This window comes from Megalopta genalis, chromosome 1 (genome assembly GCF_051020955.1).
Source record: "Megalopta genalis isolate 19385.01 chromosome 1, iyMegGena1_principal, whole genome shotgun sequence".
Taxonomy (NCBI): Eukaryota; Metazoa; Arthropoda; class Insecta; order Hymenoptera; family Halictidae; genus Megalopta; species Megalopta genalis.
In genome coordinates, this window is record NC_135013.1 from 23,704,332 (window position 1) to 23,723,433 (window position 19,102).

The 19,102-nt window shown below is 42.3% G+C and overlaps 2 protein-coding genes across 2 annotated transcripts; both read left to right on the forward strand.

Annotated features, from left to right (window-relative positions):
• The first annotated feature begins 1,006 nt into the window (after positions 1-1,006).
• Positions 1,007-19,072, forward strand: MEP-1 (zinc finger protein MEP-1). Its single transcript, XM_076518351.1, has 14 exons — positions 1,007-1,753; positions 2,226-2,336; positions 2,527-2,757; positions 2,900-3,160; positions 3,323-4,519; positions 11,096-11,243; positions 11,392-11,484; positions 12,036-14,387; positions 14,480-14,568; positions 15,079-15,216; positions 16,129-16,305; positions 16,404-16,526; positions 16,871-16,975; positions 17,086-19,072. Exons 1-14 carry the CDS (start codon positions 1,490-1,492, stop codon positions 17,398-17,400), a joined length of 5,604 nt encoding a protein of 1,867 aa, XP_076374466.1. The 5' UTR covers positions 1,007-1,489; the 3' UTR covers positions 17,401-19,072.
• LOC117221436 (uncharacterized protein KIAA1143 homolog) lies at positions 5,812-6,907 on the forward strand. Its single transcript, XM_033472398.2, has 3 exons — positions 5,812-6,042; positions 6,296-6,428; positions 6,482-6,907. Exons 1-3 carry the CDS (start codon positions 5,932-5,934, stop codon positions 6,649-6,651), a joined length of 414 nt encoding a protein of 137 aa, XP_033328289.2. The 5' UTR covers positions 5,812-5,931; the 3' UTR covers positions 6,652-6,907.
• Positions 19,073-19,102: the final 30 nt, after the last annotated feature.

The following is a 19,102-nucleotide window of genomic DNA, read 5'->3' on the forward strand; positions in this document are numbered from 1 at the left end:
CGACGAGGTCTCTCGAGAGACCATCGATTTCCTATAACGCTGGTCCAATAACAGAAGGAACCGGTGGCGCGGTACGTTGAAAAACAAGGAAACCCTGTTAAAAATTGATATCGTACGTATATATATATATATATATATATATATAATTTACGTCTATGCGCGTACACGTATAGGTACCAGGTTCGTTACACTCGCATATACGTACATGCATATTATACGTATATCCGTATATGTACGTGTAATATATTCAACGACTCTGCGTCTACGCCCTCCGAGCCTTGTCCAGCCTCGTCCAACTTGCAATTAATTAATGCTAAACCTACCGCGGTCAAAATAACCGCTTTCTTATTTTACAATTCCGAAAAGTTCCGAGACTCTTTCGTGAAAAACGCTTGAATAAGTTACATTATCGCTGCAAGTTTTCTAATAAAAACTGTACAAATTCTAAATAAATTCGGTCTTCTCACTTTATGCGAAGCAGTATATGCCAGTTAGTATTACTGCTTGGTAAGTTTAGTATTAAACTCTATCGTGTACAAGTTTACATTCTATCCAGAAGCAGCGGTTCGTAATAATGTTTCTACCTCGAAGTATCGGAGGTAACGACCGGTTCCAGAGGAGAATCGATGCTCTTGCATCAATTTCCCAGCAACCCCGCCACTCGGCTCTCCGTTTCTAAAAGCGACAGAGTTGGGCAATCCCCGAAACCTTCCGGGAACGGGCGTTCATTGACACGTTCCCCGAGAAAGATGACGTTGCAACAGCAAGGACGTTGCACGTCGGGCGTTATTCCTGTCCCCGAGGGGAGCACTCGGGAGAGAGGAAAGGCCGAGAGAGAGAGACGTCTCGATAAAAGCCGACCGGAAGGGGATGAGAGAGAGGGAGAGATAGAGGAAGCGCGGAGTCTGCGCTCTGGTTTCACCCTCTGTTACCACGAACGCGGCGGGCGGGGGGCGGCGGCGGTCGACGGGGTTGTAAGCCGATATTGTCGAGCAGGCGCATTGCCCGACGAGACAGTCCGCGTCCAGGAGGATGGTGGCGATAAAAGAGCATACACATGCATAATCGCGTCTAAACGCACGTTCACCTCCGGGGCTGGCTGGCTGGCTGGCTGGCTCTCGCCTCTGGCCCTCCGCGTCGCCCTCCAAAATGTGAACCCTGACCCGAAGAGGGGAAATCGCGCGAGAGTGAAATCGCCGCCTTCGTCGAGCGGTGCAACGAGCCGTGCGACCAGCCGTGGTTCCCGTGGTGCGCGCTGCTCGAGTTTTGTTTTGTCCCTCCCTCGCTTTCTCGTTTTCTCTCTCTCCCTCTCTCTCTCTCCCCCTTTCTCGCTCTCGCGCGCTCTCTCTTTTTCTCTCTCTCTCCCTCTCTCTCTCTCTCTCTCTCTCTCTCTCTCTCTCTCTTTCTCTCTCACCGCGTGGCAGAGCAGAGAAAGAGTAGCAAAACCTTTGGCCTTTGACGGATATCCTCCAGTTGACGGTGTGGAATCATGAACAGCTCGCCGCAGAATTCGGAGGTGGTGGCCGGGCAACAGCACCGGGCCGGCGGTGGTGGCGGCGGCGGTGGCGGCGGCGTCGTCGAGAACAGCGACGAGGAAGAATGGAGTGGTGTCGTGGAATGTGTAATGTTATTGCATCGACTCGTGTACCGAAAGAATGATTTTTATTTGCTGAAACAGCCTTCCTCGAGCAGTTTCTTGTTGCCCATTTCAAGTTGTTTTTCGTGGTCAAGGAAGTTCTGTGGGTTGCACAACGTGTGTTGAATCTTCATTACCTAAGCATATTTCTATTCTCCGTTCTGTTTTCGTTGTTTTCAGTTCCGTCGTTGCGTCGGCCGGCCCCGTTTTATCCGTTCGTTCCGTTCGCTGTCCGCGCTGCAACGGACTCCAGAAACGCAGCCTCTGGATCGCACTCTGTGTTTCCGTTGCACTTTGTAATCCGGTGAGCTCCGGATCGACGACCCGCGCCGACGATCGCGGCGATCCGCGCGGTCCGCTTTCCATCGGTTGGCTCTCTCTCTCCTCCTCGCGCGAGCCTCTCGAGAACGTTTCGATTCCGTTCCACCGATCCAGAGTTCACCGGCGCCCGCCGCCTCTTTTTCCGTTCCGCTGTCGCGCGCCTCTGGCCGTGTCTCGTAGTCTGTCCGTTTTTCTTTCTCTTTCGTTCGCGACAAGACGACCACGTTATGCGTCTTCGAGTTCGCTCAAGTAACGCGTACCTTCGTAGGCTGTTCTGGAGAGGTCGAAGTCGGATCGAGCGACGCGTACGGACGAGGACAGACGTCGTCGCACCATCATCGTCGAAAAGAAGAACGGCACGTACGGTTTCACCTTGCAGGTAACGTATCCGTTCCACGGGTCACGCGGTCCCTTTATCCCTCCGGGCCTTTTATCGGCACGGAGATTTCGGTTCTGGGGATTTTGGGACGTCGCGAATGTGGAACGTATCGGTGTCGGGTTATCTTTTGGATAACGCGAGAACGTTGCGAGACTCCCGATTCGAGTAACGACATCGGCGAATTGCGCAGAGTTATGGGATCCACTACAAAAGGGAGCAGGAAATCGAGATGGTCACGTACGTGGATTACGTCGAGTACGACGGGCCGGCGTCCAAAGCCGGCATGCGGGAGGGCGACGTGATACTCTCGATAAATGGCCACGAAATGGACCGAGCCGACCACAAAACCCTGGTCAACTTCATAAAGAACTGTGATACTAGGATGCGTATGGTGGTGTCTTTCGAAGACTGCGTGAGAAAGGTGAGAGAAAGAGATTCTGCAACACCCCTGTTGCAGCCCGAGGCGAACGAGCGTTCGTTCGTTATTTTATTATTTATTTATTGTTATGTTATTTATTTTATTATTTATTGTTTCATTTTATTTTCCACCCCCCCCCCCCCAGGTGGAATTGCATATGCGTTACATCGAGCTGCAACGTGCCCTCCAATCGCGATTAGGCGAGCTGGAGAGGCTGTGCGAGAGGGAACAGTCCATCATAATGGGTCGATGGAAAACCCATTCACTGCCAGCACGAAAACGTACGCCCAACACCGTGATCGCCAACAACCCCAACCAGCCGTCGCCGTCGTCCAGTTTCAACTCCTCGACGATTCAGTGTTGTCGGCCAGCCACGTCTACCGAACACCTTCTGCTGTACAACGTGGTACCCTCTTGAACAACTATATATATCTAACAAATTTCAAGCTCTTCCTTGTCCGGATAACTCGTGTTTCGCCGTCCGGCGACATCTGGTGTCGCTCGTAAAATAATAGCATCTAGCGCCTTAACCTATATCGTTGAGCCTGTCTTTTTAATGTTTTTATAGTTCTCCGATGGTCGGCCGTGCTTGGTGCCCCGGAACGCCGCTTGCCTGGTAGCAGTGGGGCCGCCGCGATCCCGCAGCGATCACCATCACTTTCTGTCGAAGATGTCCAGCGACTCCAGCGTGGCGACCTCTTCGAGACACAGCTATCACCAAGCGAACGGCATGAGCAACACACCGGCGAAATCGAAATCGCACAAGTCTTGCCAGCAACAGCAGCAATCCGGCGGAGAGCCGGCTCTTCATGCTCCTCCTCAGACCAGCTTGTGCGTGGCTTGCATTTCTAGCACGAATCGTCGAAGAGAACAAGCGGACAACGGTAGCTTGGACGCGTACGACCTGGCCAGTCCTTGTTGCGACCCAAATTGCGTGCCTAGTCGGCGTCGTCGGGAGAAACAGAGGCGAGCGAAGACCGAGCAAAATCATCATCAACAACAGCAGCAACAGCAACAGCACCAGCAGCAACAGCAGCAGCAACAACAACAGCAGCAGATGCAGCAGCAACATCATCACGTGCAACGGGATCAGCAGCAGCAACAGCAACAACAACAGCAGCAGCAACAGCAACACGGTACGCACAATTGCTCGCGAACCTCCGGGCACAGTTTGCATTCCATCACCAGCAGCGACGTCTCTACCATCGCCGACAGCGTAGCTTCCTGCACAACTAGTCTCAGCACGGATACCCTGTATTGGGATCCGACGAATGTTCATCAACGACCACCGCCGTGCCTTCAGTACGCAAAACCAAAGTCCTGGGACAATCTGACCACAAAAGCGTTCGGCGGTTATGGATTTGGGTACGGGTACTTGGACACGGCTACCATAAAGACGCACAGCGCCGAGAGGCCGGGTAAAGGATCCCATGGCCGAGCCAAAACCCCGACCGGCACCGTTCAGAGACGAACGAGCACCAGCACCACGTATTCCGGTAGTTCCGGTAGGCATTTCCAGCCGACAAAGTCTACCGAGAGTCTGCTGATACCGCCCCCTTATCAGACCGAGTTGGACGCTAGCCTAAGTTGCGAGTGCCTGGACGGACCCACTCCCAGATGCGTGCCCGTCGTGCAGATCGAGAAACATGGTCGGCAAGAGGAGGCTGCTTACATTATTAGCACGCACGCGCAAGTTAGACATCGCCGATCTAGTCATTCCGATGGGAAGTTGAGGGCTCTAAACAATTCCGAGGTTACTCGGCTGTAAAACGATCTCCTCCCCCCCCTCCACCTCGTTGGAAACCACGCCCCGAGGACATTCCGATCCGATGGGAAGCCAATGGCTCTAAACGATTCCGAAGGAACGCGACCGTACACGACCCCTTTCGATCGAAAATCGTAGCCCAGTCAAGTATTCCTCGTGTTTAGATGGATTTCTACGTTATCGGCGCAATACGTTTCGTGTCTCTGTACGGGTCATAGACGTCCGTCTTCTAAAGCTATCCGTATCGGTCTATCGGACGACGGACGATAAAAGGTTCTCGTTCCAACTTTTGTATCCAGCTTTTTATCAACGGAAACCATGCTGAAACGTGCGTAGAGGATTTTTAAGTACCGAAGTAGATCTGTAATTTAGCGTTTCATTCCGCCGAACGATTCCGGGACGGACCACGTTTTTTGAAACCATTTTGAAAACTACAGACGCGTCATTGGTTCCGTGCATTTCGTTCGTAGAATATCGCCTGACCAACGAATGATTTTTCGTAATCTTTTTCCGAGACGATCGTGTCGCACACGGCATATCGATGCCCGCGGTGGGTTCGAAGGTTTTCTCGTTTTTAAATTTTTGTACGGTTAGTCGATTATGAGATTGGTTGAGAACAGTTCTAAGCTGTGGTAAATGTTAACAAGTAATACAATAATCGTTATCGTAAAGTGAATAGATCACCAAAGTATATTATTTCGAACTAAAAACGATGTAATCATCCTGTAATTCCTCGTTACGGCAAAGTAGAAGCCAAAAATAAACGAGAATTTTTACGAAAATCTAAAGCTTTTATTTATTCGTATCGACAAATAAAACGAAGAGAATGATAGCGAGAGATGGAAAGGAGAGAGAGACGATGGTGGAAGTAGTCGAGGAATTTACATATCCGAGAGTAAGAATGCAAAGAAATCGGATATTGGAAGGCGTACATAAGGCAACGGTTAAAAGGGCAAGTGTTAAGGACAGAATGGAAGGCGGATGAAAGAAAGGATCCTGGTAAAAACGACTTTCGAAGGAGAATATTTATGTTTGATATCCTGATGGCAAGTGGCTGGAAGTTGATATGGGTAAATCTGCGAGCCAAGTCCATTTCTGGGCCAAAGGACCGAAATAAACGATACAAATAAACGATATAATATGTATTTATTCGTACGAATTTACGCTGCTTCATGGAAATCGCTGTTAACGATGCGTGTAGGGAAAAACGAAAATTTCCTAGAGCTTTTCCATTTATATGGACCAATCAGTTATGGTATTCTAGCGAGTCACACCGAATGGCTCTCTCGCTTCTCAAACTATCTAGCGTTTAAGTTCATGCTCTTGCTCGACGTTGTTTTGTAACGCATTTTGTATAGGTTATATTTTGATGTTTAGTTATTAAAAATATTGCTCGAAGGAAAGCAGGAACAATGTCTAGAAAAAAACATAACGTTTCTTATATTAAACCGGACGAACCAAAATTTTTACGAGAACTGAAAGAACGAGTCGGATATAAGGAAGGGCCTACAATTGACACAAAGGTATACTTCATTGTTTTACGTTAAAATTAATTCTACGATAACGACACGAATATTGATATTTACTTGTAACGTATAAGTAGTGGATACCGCTGTTAACGAAACTTATATTACTTGTACCGGTTATACTATTTGTCACAATATGTATTTGACTCTTCTTGCCCCTAATATACTCTGTCGAAACAATTGGGTATATTTTAATCGAGCCTTGTTTATAATTAGCATAAACAGCCATTTAAATGACTTCTTAAAACAGAGAGAAGTATTACCAGAATTTTCGGACGATGAGAAGGAAGATCCTGTGGAAGAGCAACCCATAGTTGTTGTATTAAGCACGGGTGATTTAACTGCAGAAGAAGCAGATGCATTCATAAAGAAGAAAGAGAAAGGTACGAACGAATTGTTCGCATTGCTGCGCATCGAATAACATATTCAATTACAGAGGATGCGAATGCACCGGCGGATCTATCTAAGCCAATTGTATTTAAAAAGAAAAAGGATGCAACGGAAGGAGATGCTGTAGATAAGCCGGTCAAAAAGAAAATGAGAAAAGCGAAGCAAAAGAAAGCGGTGTTATCTTTTAATGATAACGATGACGATGACGATTTTTAGTACTATATAAATATGCTAAGCGTTATTGAAATATTAAGATATTTAACATTTTACATCATAGGATAAGTTAAGAGTAAGGACATTTATTTCCTTTGTAAATATACGAGAGAAGAACTCTGTAAAGCACATAAAGTTTATAATTATAAAATTACTTGTACGACAAGATAGAATAACGAATGTAAATATTATTCATGTATGTACATAAATTATAAATTACGTTCCCGTAGAACAAAATAAAAACTTTGGCCACAACGAATTCGATAAACATTGAAATCTCACGATATAAACTATCGACGGACGAAAAATATAAGAAACGATAATTACGTGTATCGTGAACTGTTCGATACATTGATACGAATCGGAGAACGGTAAATCGAAAATAAATGAAATTACAAAATAGGTCCATTGTTTCACGTAGTCTACAATCATTAAAAAAAAATATGCCAAGTGTTATGCAATGAGCGCAATATAAACAAAATTTTTTTGTAAGTTTTCAATCATTTCCTTCTGTTCGAACATTGGTCGTTCGAAGGGGTGTCTATAGAAGACGCCCATAAAAAAGGGCGGGGATTCATTAGATAGCCCTGTTGTTGCACATTGTTACAATTGCAGATTGCCCTTATTCTTAGGAGGGTCTCCCATTGGATGTGCACGTGTACCCGGTCACGTGACAATATATAACAAACGCTACTGGTCGTTTTGTCCCTTTAACATTACGCGTACGTCATAAAATTTGCGGTCACGTGATTATCGTCGCCATCTTGGCAGTTTTCGACGACGGAGGTAAGAAGGATCCGTGACGTCGAACCCAAATAAACACAAAGTATATGTGAAGAATTTCGGTATAAAAACTGTGTGTATCGAGTGCCGAGGGAGTCGCGTGTGCAGCCGAATATTTCTCGGTGCTCCGAACGGTCAGTGAATTTAAATAGCGCGGCATTTGCGATGCGTGTGTGTTTCGATTATTGGTCCTCTCTCGGGGGGATAATCGTGATCGGCCAGCGACCGTGGCCAGCGACCACCACGGCAGCTGTTCGACAGCCTAAGTCAGCCCTTACGAAAGAAATGGCGGGAGCTTTCTAAATTTCGATAAGCAAGCAAACACGTGTGCCCCGGTCCGCCTCGCCGTCGTACGCGTGTAATATTCGTTCGCGCGACACGGCAACGGACCTACGATTGATTTGTTGGATTTTATGATTTGTACAGTTCTGCTACCGAATAACACAATATTATCAGGGCCGTGACTATCCTCTCAATTCCCCTTGCCGCTGTCGCCATCCCTCCCCTTTCTCCACACACCCCCGCGCCAACACTTCGCCTCCTCTTTGGATAGACTTCAGTTTCATCGTAACGAAGTTTCTTTTCAACGTACACATCTGCACATATACATATACTAATCTTTTGCAGTGTTTTTATAACTCTCTACCTACGAATACAAGATAAATAAGACACGTTTGCGATTCACGTTCGATCGGTGAAGAATAAAAATAAACGGATAACACAGCAAACACAGTAGTCGTTTTGTTAGAACATCGCATCGACATCTTTCCGAGATTTCGAATTATCAAAGTGAATCTAGTTTTTAGTATGCCATTGTCTTTATCTGTGCTCGGTATATAGGATGGTTCGGAGATGAAATCGCATCGAAGGTTTATTCCGATAGGAAACCAAGAAAATAGTGTTCATTCGTTGAAACGTGTTATCATCGGGCATTGTAATTTGTCGTAGGAAGGCGCGTCATCAGCAAAATACAGAATAGAGTTCTTACACCGGAAGGAAAGAGTTTCATCCGTGTAATCCCGAGTTTCGTGGTTGCATTTAAGTTGATTATATTACTGAAGCGTTGCAAATATACGATAATATTTATAAATTCGATTGTTCAGTCGTTCTGTTTTTCATTTTACCGTAATTCTCGTTCCTAGACGAACAACATAGTATTTCGATCGTCTCCTGCAACTATCGTACATCGCAATCGCCTCAAAATTGTGTATACATATATGTATATATATACACATACATATGTATACATACACGCGTGTATATATATAATGTGTGTATGTATATATATACACACACATGTGTATATATGTATATATACTTATAAACGAATAAAAAGAAAAGGAGAAAGAACGGAAGCGTTCAATATCAAAAGCACTTAATCAATATCGTTGTTTGACCATCGTTTCGAGTGATGGGGATTCTAATCGACCAATGGACGTTAGCAAAAACCATAAGGGGGTTCCATGATCTTCCGAAAACAATTCGCGTCTGTAAACTAATTAATGCGGACACACGAACAACGGGTTATTGCCGTGGTTAAAAGTGTGACGCCGATTAAATAGACACAGAGAAATCGTGAGAACGTGCCCAGTCTCTTCGTCGCGACCCTTTCTATCCGTTTGGTTTCTACTTAACCCTCGCCGAGAGGAGCCCCGCAACGTTGCGACGGCCCTGGGCATAACTTTTTAACGTTTCCAACGTCGCTCCTGCCCTCTGGTGCCTAATATTCAGCGATGAATGTTCACTATTTACAGGTTTTGTGAATAAATCGTGCATCGTGCGTATAAGGACGAATCGTAGCTTCGCCGCTGCCCTCGAGGATCGCAGCTTGTGAAAATGTCACGGTATCAGAGAATTGTTTAGGAGAGCAAACGGCCAGGTGCGTATATCAGTGCCTGGTGACAGGATACATGGATGGAGTTCTTACGCGTTCCATTGCTTCGTAGAAGAACCGCCGGGATCCGTGAATAGCGAGTTAAGTAGCACGAGACATGCCCTGAACCGAGCATACCGAATGGGGTTTCTCCAATGTATCCCGGATCCGGATCGTCGATCCATCGAACGTCTCGTCGCGTTCCCTTATCATTATTTTTCGAGCAGGCGTGATTATCGTCGCCTCGAGCGCGATGCACGTTGCATCGGGCCGATCGTCGGTCTAGGTTAAAAGTGTGCTCGGCATCTTTTTTAAGATCGCTTCGTGTCCTTCGAGCGAACCCGTAGACAGACTTCTCATCTTTATTCTTCGACGTCCTCATGCCAGACTAGCATCTCCGGCAATCTCAGCTAACAAAGCAATGTTTCATCGAATATCTTCGGACACGAACGTTGCCACGGATGGGCCTCCTCTACAGATAATCTAACAAAATGGTCCGCGTTCATCTAGTTCCTTCTTCGTCCCGCACGGAGAATCTCCGTTCGAACGTTCATCGGTGGTTAAATTGGTTTTTCAGAGCCTTCCGACGCTTAATCGTCGACTAGTTTTCATAGAAAACGCGGTTTAAATGTACAAGGGATGTTCCCGAAGTTCCAGGGATTCGAATCTGTATTCGTCCTTGAAATTGATGCTACGTTTTTCTATCATCGTTAAAGAAGTATGTACGCGTTTCTTCCGACGAGGGACAAGTTTTTTTTGAACAGTTTAATCGCAGAACTTTTCCGAAGTATCGTGTAGAAATCCTCGAGCCACCAAATGGTTTTTTTTATTTCTCTGAATGGGTGGTATCACTAGACGTTAAATGGGTAGCGACTCTCGTGGCAGATACGCTAAAATTCGGTTTCGACGATTGCCCTTTCTAAATCGACCGCGTCCCCTTGGTCTCGAAACGTTCGCAACTTTGCAGAAACGTATCTAGCAAACGACTGGACCAAATTGAATAACCGATGTATCTAATCGCGTCTTGTTTGTGCACGCATATGTTTCATCCACGAATGCAGATTACACATCCGACTAGAATTCCTAGAACTTTGAGAACGTCTCTCGTATAATACCGTCGTGGGAGATCAGTATGTCATGATCGGATTTGGTAGGTCATAGGGTTGTTCCGTAGGTGGTTGGCGTGTTGTCCCGTCCGGCATGTAGTATAGAGTTAGGAAGGTTGTGCGCTCGCGCGCGCGCGCTAGTGGATGGTGAGTTGATGGGTCTCTGGCTGGTCGTGTACATAGATATACGCGTCTGTGTATGTTTGTTGGTACATAGAGATATGTACATGGGTATACGTGTGTACACACGAGAGGGAGAGAAAGAGAGAGAGAGGGAGAGAGAGAGAGCGAGAGAGAGAGAGAAGAAGACGAGAGAGCTCAATGTGTGTGAGCCGTAGGTATATATGTGTAGGTTGGTAGGTTCGCTGCGAATCTGCGAAGCGAACATAGTTATATATATATATATATACATATGTACATAGGTATACGTGTGTATATACGAAAGAGACGAGAGCTTGATGTGTAAGTCGTGTAGGTATAGGTGTAGGTTGGTAGGTTTGCTGTGAAGGTTGAGAGGAGAGGTACGCGGAGGGCTGACTGACTGGCTGGCTGGCTGGCTGGCTGGCGCTCGGACGCGGTGGCTGGCGAGTGCAGGTGACTGACTGAGGAGACGCTAACCATTCAAGCTACTTCACAGGACTCTCCTCGTCTGATCGTTTCTATCAACGGCAACCACGGGTGACTCCCTTGTCCTCCTAAATCGTTTGTGTCGCGTGAACGAGCACGATTTTTCGGCCGGACCGCGCGGAAATCTCGGCAACGCGACGCGCCGACTGGAAACCGACACCTACCCAACTACCAATTTTGTTGGTTATGGGAACAAGGAAATAGGAGTACGGAATTCGCAGCGCCATTTTGAAAAATTCGGCCCCGCTAAAAATTCCCTCCCTCTCCCCCGCCCTCGCGTTCACGTCGTGTGGATGTAATGAAACGCGTCGTTGCCACGGACTGCTTATTCCTGTGTTCTTATTAATTGTTTAGATCAACTGTACAGTGGTGGCCCCATGGAAGGCACGTTGGAAGAACCCCCTGTTAAGGACTCATCTCAGGCCAGTCCTGATAAGGTTCTCAAAGGTATGCTCTCTCTCTCTCTTTCTCTCTGTCTCCCTAACACTCTTTCTCTCTCTCTCTCTCTCTCTCTCTCTCTCTTTTTCTCTCTCTTTCTCCCTCTTGCTTGTAACTACTTAATCAATTTTTCTTCTCTATTGTCCATGATACTTATTTACCGCTTAGGCTACACATTCTGATATTGTTGCTCAAGAATGATACATTGTCCTTTCGGTTGTTTATTAACAAAATTGTTTTAAGTAGCTCGTGACAGTTAGTCCGATCTAATCGTCTATATGTCACGAAGCTGGATGTTACTTGTTCGACATCTATATACTCGGTGTTTCTGAATTGTACTATAATAACGTGTGATTATTTAACAGGAACTAGCATATTTTATAGATTAATATTTTCTAATTTCTTCATATTTTTCCATTTTTTGTAACTTCCTCAAATTTTTTCAAAAAGACAGGTATTTCTCTAATACCTGATAGAAATACCTCTTAGAAATAACAAGTTACATTGTACGTTTGACAGCGAAGATTATTCGACTAAACACATTTTTTTATGGTTTACAGATGTTGTGATACCAAATGGAGTTAATGGAAATTATAATGACAATGAGGGATTCGTTGATACGGAAAATGCATCTGATCTGTCAAAAGAAACCAATGATGCGACAAAAGAGGAGGGGGAGGAAAATGAAGAAGAAGATGACGAAGACGAACGTAGAATGGAAGTTGAAATCGAAGATGGGGAAGTAGAATCCGAAGACAGTGAGCAAGATAGTATAATGGAAAGTAGGAGTAAAGGGGGTGAAATGTTAGAGTCCAGGAATGACTCTAATGTAACTAAAACATCCGAGGGTGTCAGTGAGACGAACAATACTAGTGAAGTGTCTAAAACTGATGATAAGTGTAAAAACACATCTTGTGAGGCTATGGAAATCGATGAACAGAGTAATAACTCAGATGTTGAATGCCTGGATGAGAGCATAACTGAAATACAATTTGATACTGACAATGTGTTCACTATGAAAAACTCTGCCCACAAGGATAACCAGAATTTATCAGGCAGCAGTGATTTACAACAGATTAACGACAGTGGCGAAGTTACTGACAGTACCATGGATACATCCGACGTGAAGATATGCGAGGAGAACGGAAGCTGCGAGAGTCCAGACATAGAGGAGATAACCGACGGCACGAAAAACGGTCACAATACTTCGCCGGAGCGGGCCAATAAAGATCCCACGAAGCAACGGAAGCCACGAAAACAAGTAGACCTTAGTAGTATTACACCAAGAAGAAGTTCTCGTAATATAAAGAGGACAAGTTACATAGAGAAAGAAATAGAAGAAGACGTAGACGACGATGGTTCTGATATAGAAGAAATCAAGCCTGAAGATCCATTGGCTGGTATCGATGGAAAAGACAAAGAGAATTCGAAGCTAAAGTCACCGGTCAAAAACAGTAAAACTACTATCGTAGTAAACGATACCAAACGTTTGGTGGAGATCGCCGCTGGTAGTAAGTCGGTGAAAGGAGGAAAAAAAGAACCCACCTTAGTTATTATAGACACGAATTCTATCCTATCTGGACGCGGTGGTGTTCCTGTGAGTAGCAGTAAGCCACATCACTCTGTCTCTAGTTCTAGTTCTTTTTCAGTTGTTCCCATGGGCATGACAACGCAAACAATGTATCCCAACATGAGAACAACCATTACACCAGTACCCATGACGTCAAAAGCGGCACAATTAAGTCCCAAGACGAGCAGTATGACTACAGTAACACCTACTGTTCCTCCTATATTACCCACATTAACCGACGATATGTTCGTCGTGGAAGCACCATCTTTTATAGTACCGTATGTATATGAAAAGCCACCGCTGAAACCATTAAAAGATTTCGTCACAAAACTAGAACAATGCTTAGAGGAGAAAGAAAAGGAAGAACAGAGCAAAAAAAGCGAAGAAAATAAAGGAGATGAAGGCAACGACGACTTGGAAGATATGAGTCAAAAAAATAAAGACAAAGGCGATGAAAGCGAAAGCGAAGGTAGCTCCAAGAGCAAAAGAGACGTAGAGGATATCAGAGGAGGTGACAATTCGGTAGATCTAACTGAATCTGGATTTAGTAATTTAGGTGACAAACAGGACATAAGGCAAGACGATAGAAATAAAGTACTGACATACTTTGACTTACCATTGGGCAAATTTTTCATGCAGATCGGAGTGAATCTTGTTCAAGAATACGTGCAAACGGATCTTTTACGGACTCAAAAGCGTAAACAAGGCAAAGGTAGCACATCTGCCGAAACTCAAATAGCTATAAATTCACTCATCAAGAACCTAGAATTTAGTAAAGAAAATAACGAACCATTCCACTTAGAACTGAAAAAATGTGAGTTCTGTAGTTTTAAAACAGAATCGACCTTAGTCATGCAGCATCATTTAGAGACTCCGCATATGCGCAATTACGTTTACAAATGTAACTTTTGTCCGATCGAGGTGCGTAGTCCTCATGATATCTTATTTCATATGGAAGCGGAACATAATACTCGTGGTAGGCTGGAGCGTGGTCCAGCCTTCCATCAATGCCCGAATTGTCCGTTCGAAGACAATCAGAAAGGCAAACTAACTCGGCACATACTTGCTTGCACGAAAAAATTCAGACCAGAGAAGAATTTGGAACCAGCCGCAGATTGGGAACCACCGGCAAAGATTCCAAGATTGAACCGTGCAAGAGCCCCTGGACCCACTAATCCCAGCGCACTTGCTGCTATGGCAATGGGCGGTAAAGGACCACAACCACTTCTACCGAAATTACTTCCTGCCCCGATCACTGGTCGTGGAAGAGGACGACCACCGATGCAGCCCAGATATTCAGATATGAAGACATTACGACCGGGAGGAACACAAATGCGGCAAGGTAACTATTTAATATTGAATAATCGAATGTTAAAATAATTTCCTGTTGGCTTTTGCGAACGTTATTACAAGAGCGGGTACTACTTGTTTCAGATAATGTGGCAGGAATGATGTATCGTCCAACCTCTTCTGGTTTATTGGTACCTACTTCATACCAATTTGGTAGTAACCAGATATTCCAGGTAAAATTTATTCTATACAATGTCCTTCACATCAAACATAGAAAAAAAACCATTCAAATTACTTTCTAGTAACATCATAAATTTAGCTTGGGCAATGATAATTTTGTGAAGTCATGCCCTTAAAATCTCGTATTTTAGTAGTTATGTATAGCAGCACATGCGTGATATGCATAGTGTATCTATGCTTTAATGTTCCTTTAAGATTTCTAAAAATTATATAAAGATAAATTACAGTGTTTCAATAAGTGTAATCTAGGTTTATTTTGAGTATTTTATTTTTTTGTATAGTCGTGTATTGTTACTTACTGAAACTGTTGGGTGTCCATTTGTTTCCCAAGATGTGTGCAGTAATCTTGGTCTGCTTTAGAATCGACGTAGTTCTCTTCTTTTCTTTTTTTTTTTTTTAAATAATTTAATCAGAATACACGTAAGAGATACAGGTTCACAAAATTCAAGTAAACAAGAAAAAAAGTTTAAGAATTAGTAAAAAGAATATATGGGTGGTGGCAGGTGGTGGGTGGCTCTGGGACTGTCATGTCGGCTGTCTCGGGAGTGAGTAGCAGTAGCGGCGGCAGTTCCGGTCAACCCACACCCATTGCACTTGTACCCAACGTAATCGACTCTCTCTCTAGGTTGTCCGCATCACAGGTAAATAAATGTTGGAAACCACCAAGGAAGGTTACATTGATTTTGTGATCGCATGGATGATGTGTTCTGCAGGTGCAAAGGCTTTTATAACAAATCTCTCTGAATCCTTTATAATTACAGCTACATATAATTGCTTATAGGACTTAACAATATTTTTGAGATCATAGCTACATATCATTAGTGTGCGATGCAACTAGTTATGCCGTTATTGGTTTCAGCAATGTATTTTTGTCTCAGTAGTATGTTGCGTTATGAAAATACAATTTCACATTAACAAGGGTTGTTAACTAAGAGCAGCCCTCTCCGAATTTGATGGAACTTACATATCATATTAAACTTATTAATCATATTCAGGGGATGAAACTAGTCCTCAAAAACGGGCATCTCGAATATGAATAATAGTCGCTAAAAGAAATACATCTGAAATGTTTTTTTTCGTTTTTTATGTCATATGTAAATTCTATATAAATTAGAAGAGACTGTTCGATTTTCTTTGTGAGGAATTGATTTGCAACTCGTAAAAATATTACAACCATTTTCACATCATCACTCTTATCAGCGTTTCGAAGAAATTAATTATTGCATTTACATTAATAAATTGTAAATAAATTTGGAAATCAAACACTATACAACATTTATAAACATGTCCACTTATTTTAATGTTTATAGAAACTTCTATTGCTAAAGATCGAGCGCAGCATTTACTTTTCAAAAATTGCACATTTTCGTTGTCGTGTACAAAAATGAACTATATTTTGTGTCAATAACAAATTGTGTAAAGTAGAAGAAATTTCAATTTACGTTATGTAATCTTTTAAGTGGACACTAATTAATATAATTTAATATCTTATAAAGAAAAATGTCTTATCTACGGTCGCGGTTTAAGTAAAAACTATATTTTATATTTTCCAGAACACAACGTCCAGTCCTAAAAATCCTACGGCAAAGTTGTTAAGTCAACCAAGTATATCTATAACGCCATTACCACGTACAACATCTCAGTCTTCTATTCCTGGTTCCGGAACCTCATCGAAGTCAGGAGGAAAGACCACATTTGTTATATGCGAGATTTGCGATGGTTATATTAAGGTAAATTGTATTAATCTGTTGCGGATTTTTTCCGACATAGATATTGTAATTGTTGCACCAAAAATATTAAACCTGTTCTCTTAAACTTCTTCTTTTAGGATTTAGAACAACTACGTAATCACATGCAATGGATCCACAAAGTAAAAATACATCCAAAGATGATTTACAATAGACCTCCTTTGAACTGCCAAAAGTGTCAGTTCCGATTTTTCACAGATCAGGTACACATCTACATCATTCTAATATGAATAGCAAATAATAATTGCATTGAAATTGTAAAATCTGGAATTATTTAGTTTTCAATATGATTTAAAAAGCGTCTGAAAAAATTGGGGCGTTAGAGTTGTGTTGCTTCTTTTAAACGTGTTTAAATGTTTTCAATATTATATACAAAACTATATCATTCAATTGCGAGAGTTTTCTTAAATTCTATTATTCAGTTTCCTTTTTAAATTAATAAATGTAATGAAAACATTGTGTTCTGTTTGAAGGAAACGCTTTCTTTCTCAAGTTATTTATATATTTGTAACGAATCTATAACAGTGTCGTATCTGATTACTTACAGGGTCTAGAAAGACACTTACTTGGGTCGCATGGATTGGTTACGTCGAGTATGCAGGAAGCTGCAAATAAAGGAAAGGATGCAGGTCGCTGTCCCGCCTGTGGCAGGGTAAGTTGATCCCATTCATAGCGATAGTAGATTCGAAATTGTGCATGCCAGAGATTGGGAATGATGAGAACAACATAACACCTGAGAGCTGTGAATCTTGATTTTTTTAGGTATATCAGTGGAAATTACTAAATCATGTCGCGCGAGACCACGGAATGACTCTAAAACCTGCGCATCTATCTTATAAATGTACAGTTTGCACTGCCACGTTTGGAATGTATAAGCAGTTCGAGAATCATGTTTACTCGGCACATAGTGTCGTAGCTAAGAGAGTAATGGATAAGAAGAACACACCTTCATCTCCATCGTCCAGATCCAATGATTCCCTTCTGAAACCATTGAAGATCAATGACGAGATCACAATTATTCCACAACCAGCAAAACCTACAACCAGGTCGGGTACATCTCAAGGCAGAGGAAAATAGCAATGATCAGCAGAGTGATACATGTGTCTTGTCTTACTGAATTTCACGTAACAATTTTGTGGTACTCCATACCGGTCATTGTAGTACACAGTGACTGACGTGTCGTGTACATGTGTATGCATATTATTGCTTAAGACGCAATTACAAACAAACAAACAAAGAAACGAAACAAAAAAAAAAATGAAACACACACGTAAAACTACAATTCTTGGCAGAAACAAAAAAAAAACAACTAGTTGATTGCGTAATAATATTCCATCAATGATTATACCGATATATTTATTTAAGAATTTTTATTGTTGTTATCGGACATACATAAAATAGACTGTAAAAATATTAAAGGGTGGCCTTCAGTCTAATTCCTTGGTTAATCCTAGAGCTGCATACTCTCCTGACCTATACACGCCTATGAGAAAAAAAAAACCTTATAAATACTAAGTGTATTTACATTTTATGCGACACTCACATGTCATACTGCGAATCACTCTTTAAATAGAAAATTCACTATAATATAAAATTCATTTTCTAAGATAAATATATTTGAATTAATTATATTTTGTTATTAATGCTAATACGATTGCGTAGGGCAATGGAATGATAAAACACTGTCCTTACTCTTACATAATCGATACGTCAACGCAACATGTTTGCGGAGAGCAATTTCTGAACGATATACGAAATAACAAATTGTACTAATTAACCAGAGTGCCCTAGACTGTCCCGCGCGCGGTATACATATTTGGTATTGTAATAATACCGCACTGCAATCTTTTCTATCATGTGTACACTTACTTTTTTTTCTCTTTTTTTTTTCTAATTTCGCCATCGTATTTTTTCTCCTTGAAGCGACGAACGTGGGACTCGGCGAATCGTTGCTTAATTTGTAAACGTTTCGTGGAAGTTGCGTGTATGAAAATAAGTTATAATGTCAAAGACCTTTCGAGTTGTAAATTGTATCTATTTCTATAAGTTACAACCTTCGATGGCAAGTATTGTAATAAAAGCATTCAGTTTTATTTTTGCGCTTTTATAAGAACAAAAATGTACATTAATATAGAATATAATATAAACGATTATATCAATAAAATAGGATGGCACACATAATGTGTATACATTTTTTCTGTTGAAAAGAAAAAAAAAAGAATGAAACAATGCAATTTATCATGGAACATTGTTAACACACGTCGCGACACGTATATACATATTTATATATGTATATATATAATATCCAACAGAATATTATATATATAAATATGTAAAACTATTATAGCATAGCGATAGCGTGGTATAAGAAGAGACGGTTACTTATCTTCTTGTATGCACTCTGGATTGATAATAGGCTTATACCAATATGTAGATAGTTGAAAAGAAAAGTAAACAGGTTTAATTTAATAATTTTCGATTCGTTCTCGATAAGTTTTGTACGTTTATTGTAGACGATAATTTTAGAGGGAAAAAGTACCAAGTACCGCATTCGATAAAGGAAATAATAGTGCGTTTTTGCACTATACGGCTGTATTATTTAATTATACTACTTGCCAGCAACTTTCATGGCAAGCCATGTTGGTAAAACAGAGAAACATTCATAAACGTAATTACAGAAATATATAGTTTACTGTAATAATTTGTACAATATTATATGATTATTAAAATAAAGTGTACCAACATTGTATTACACTGTGAGATTTATTCGAAGATGCCT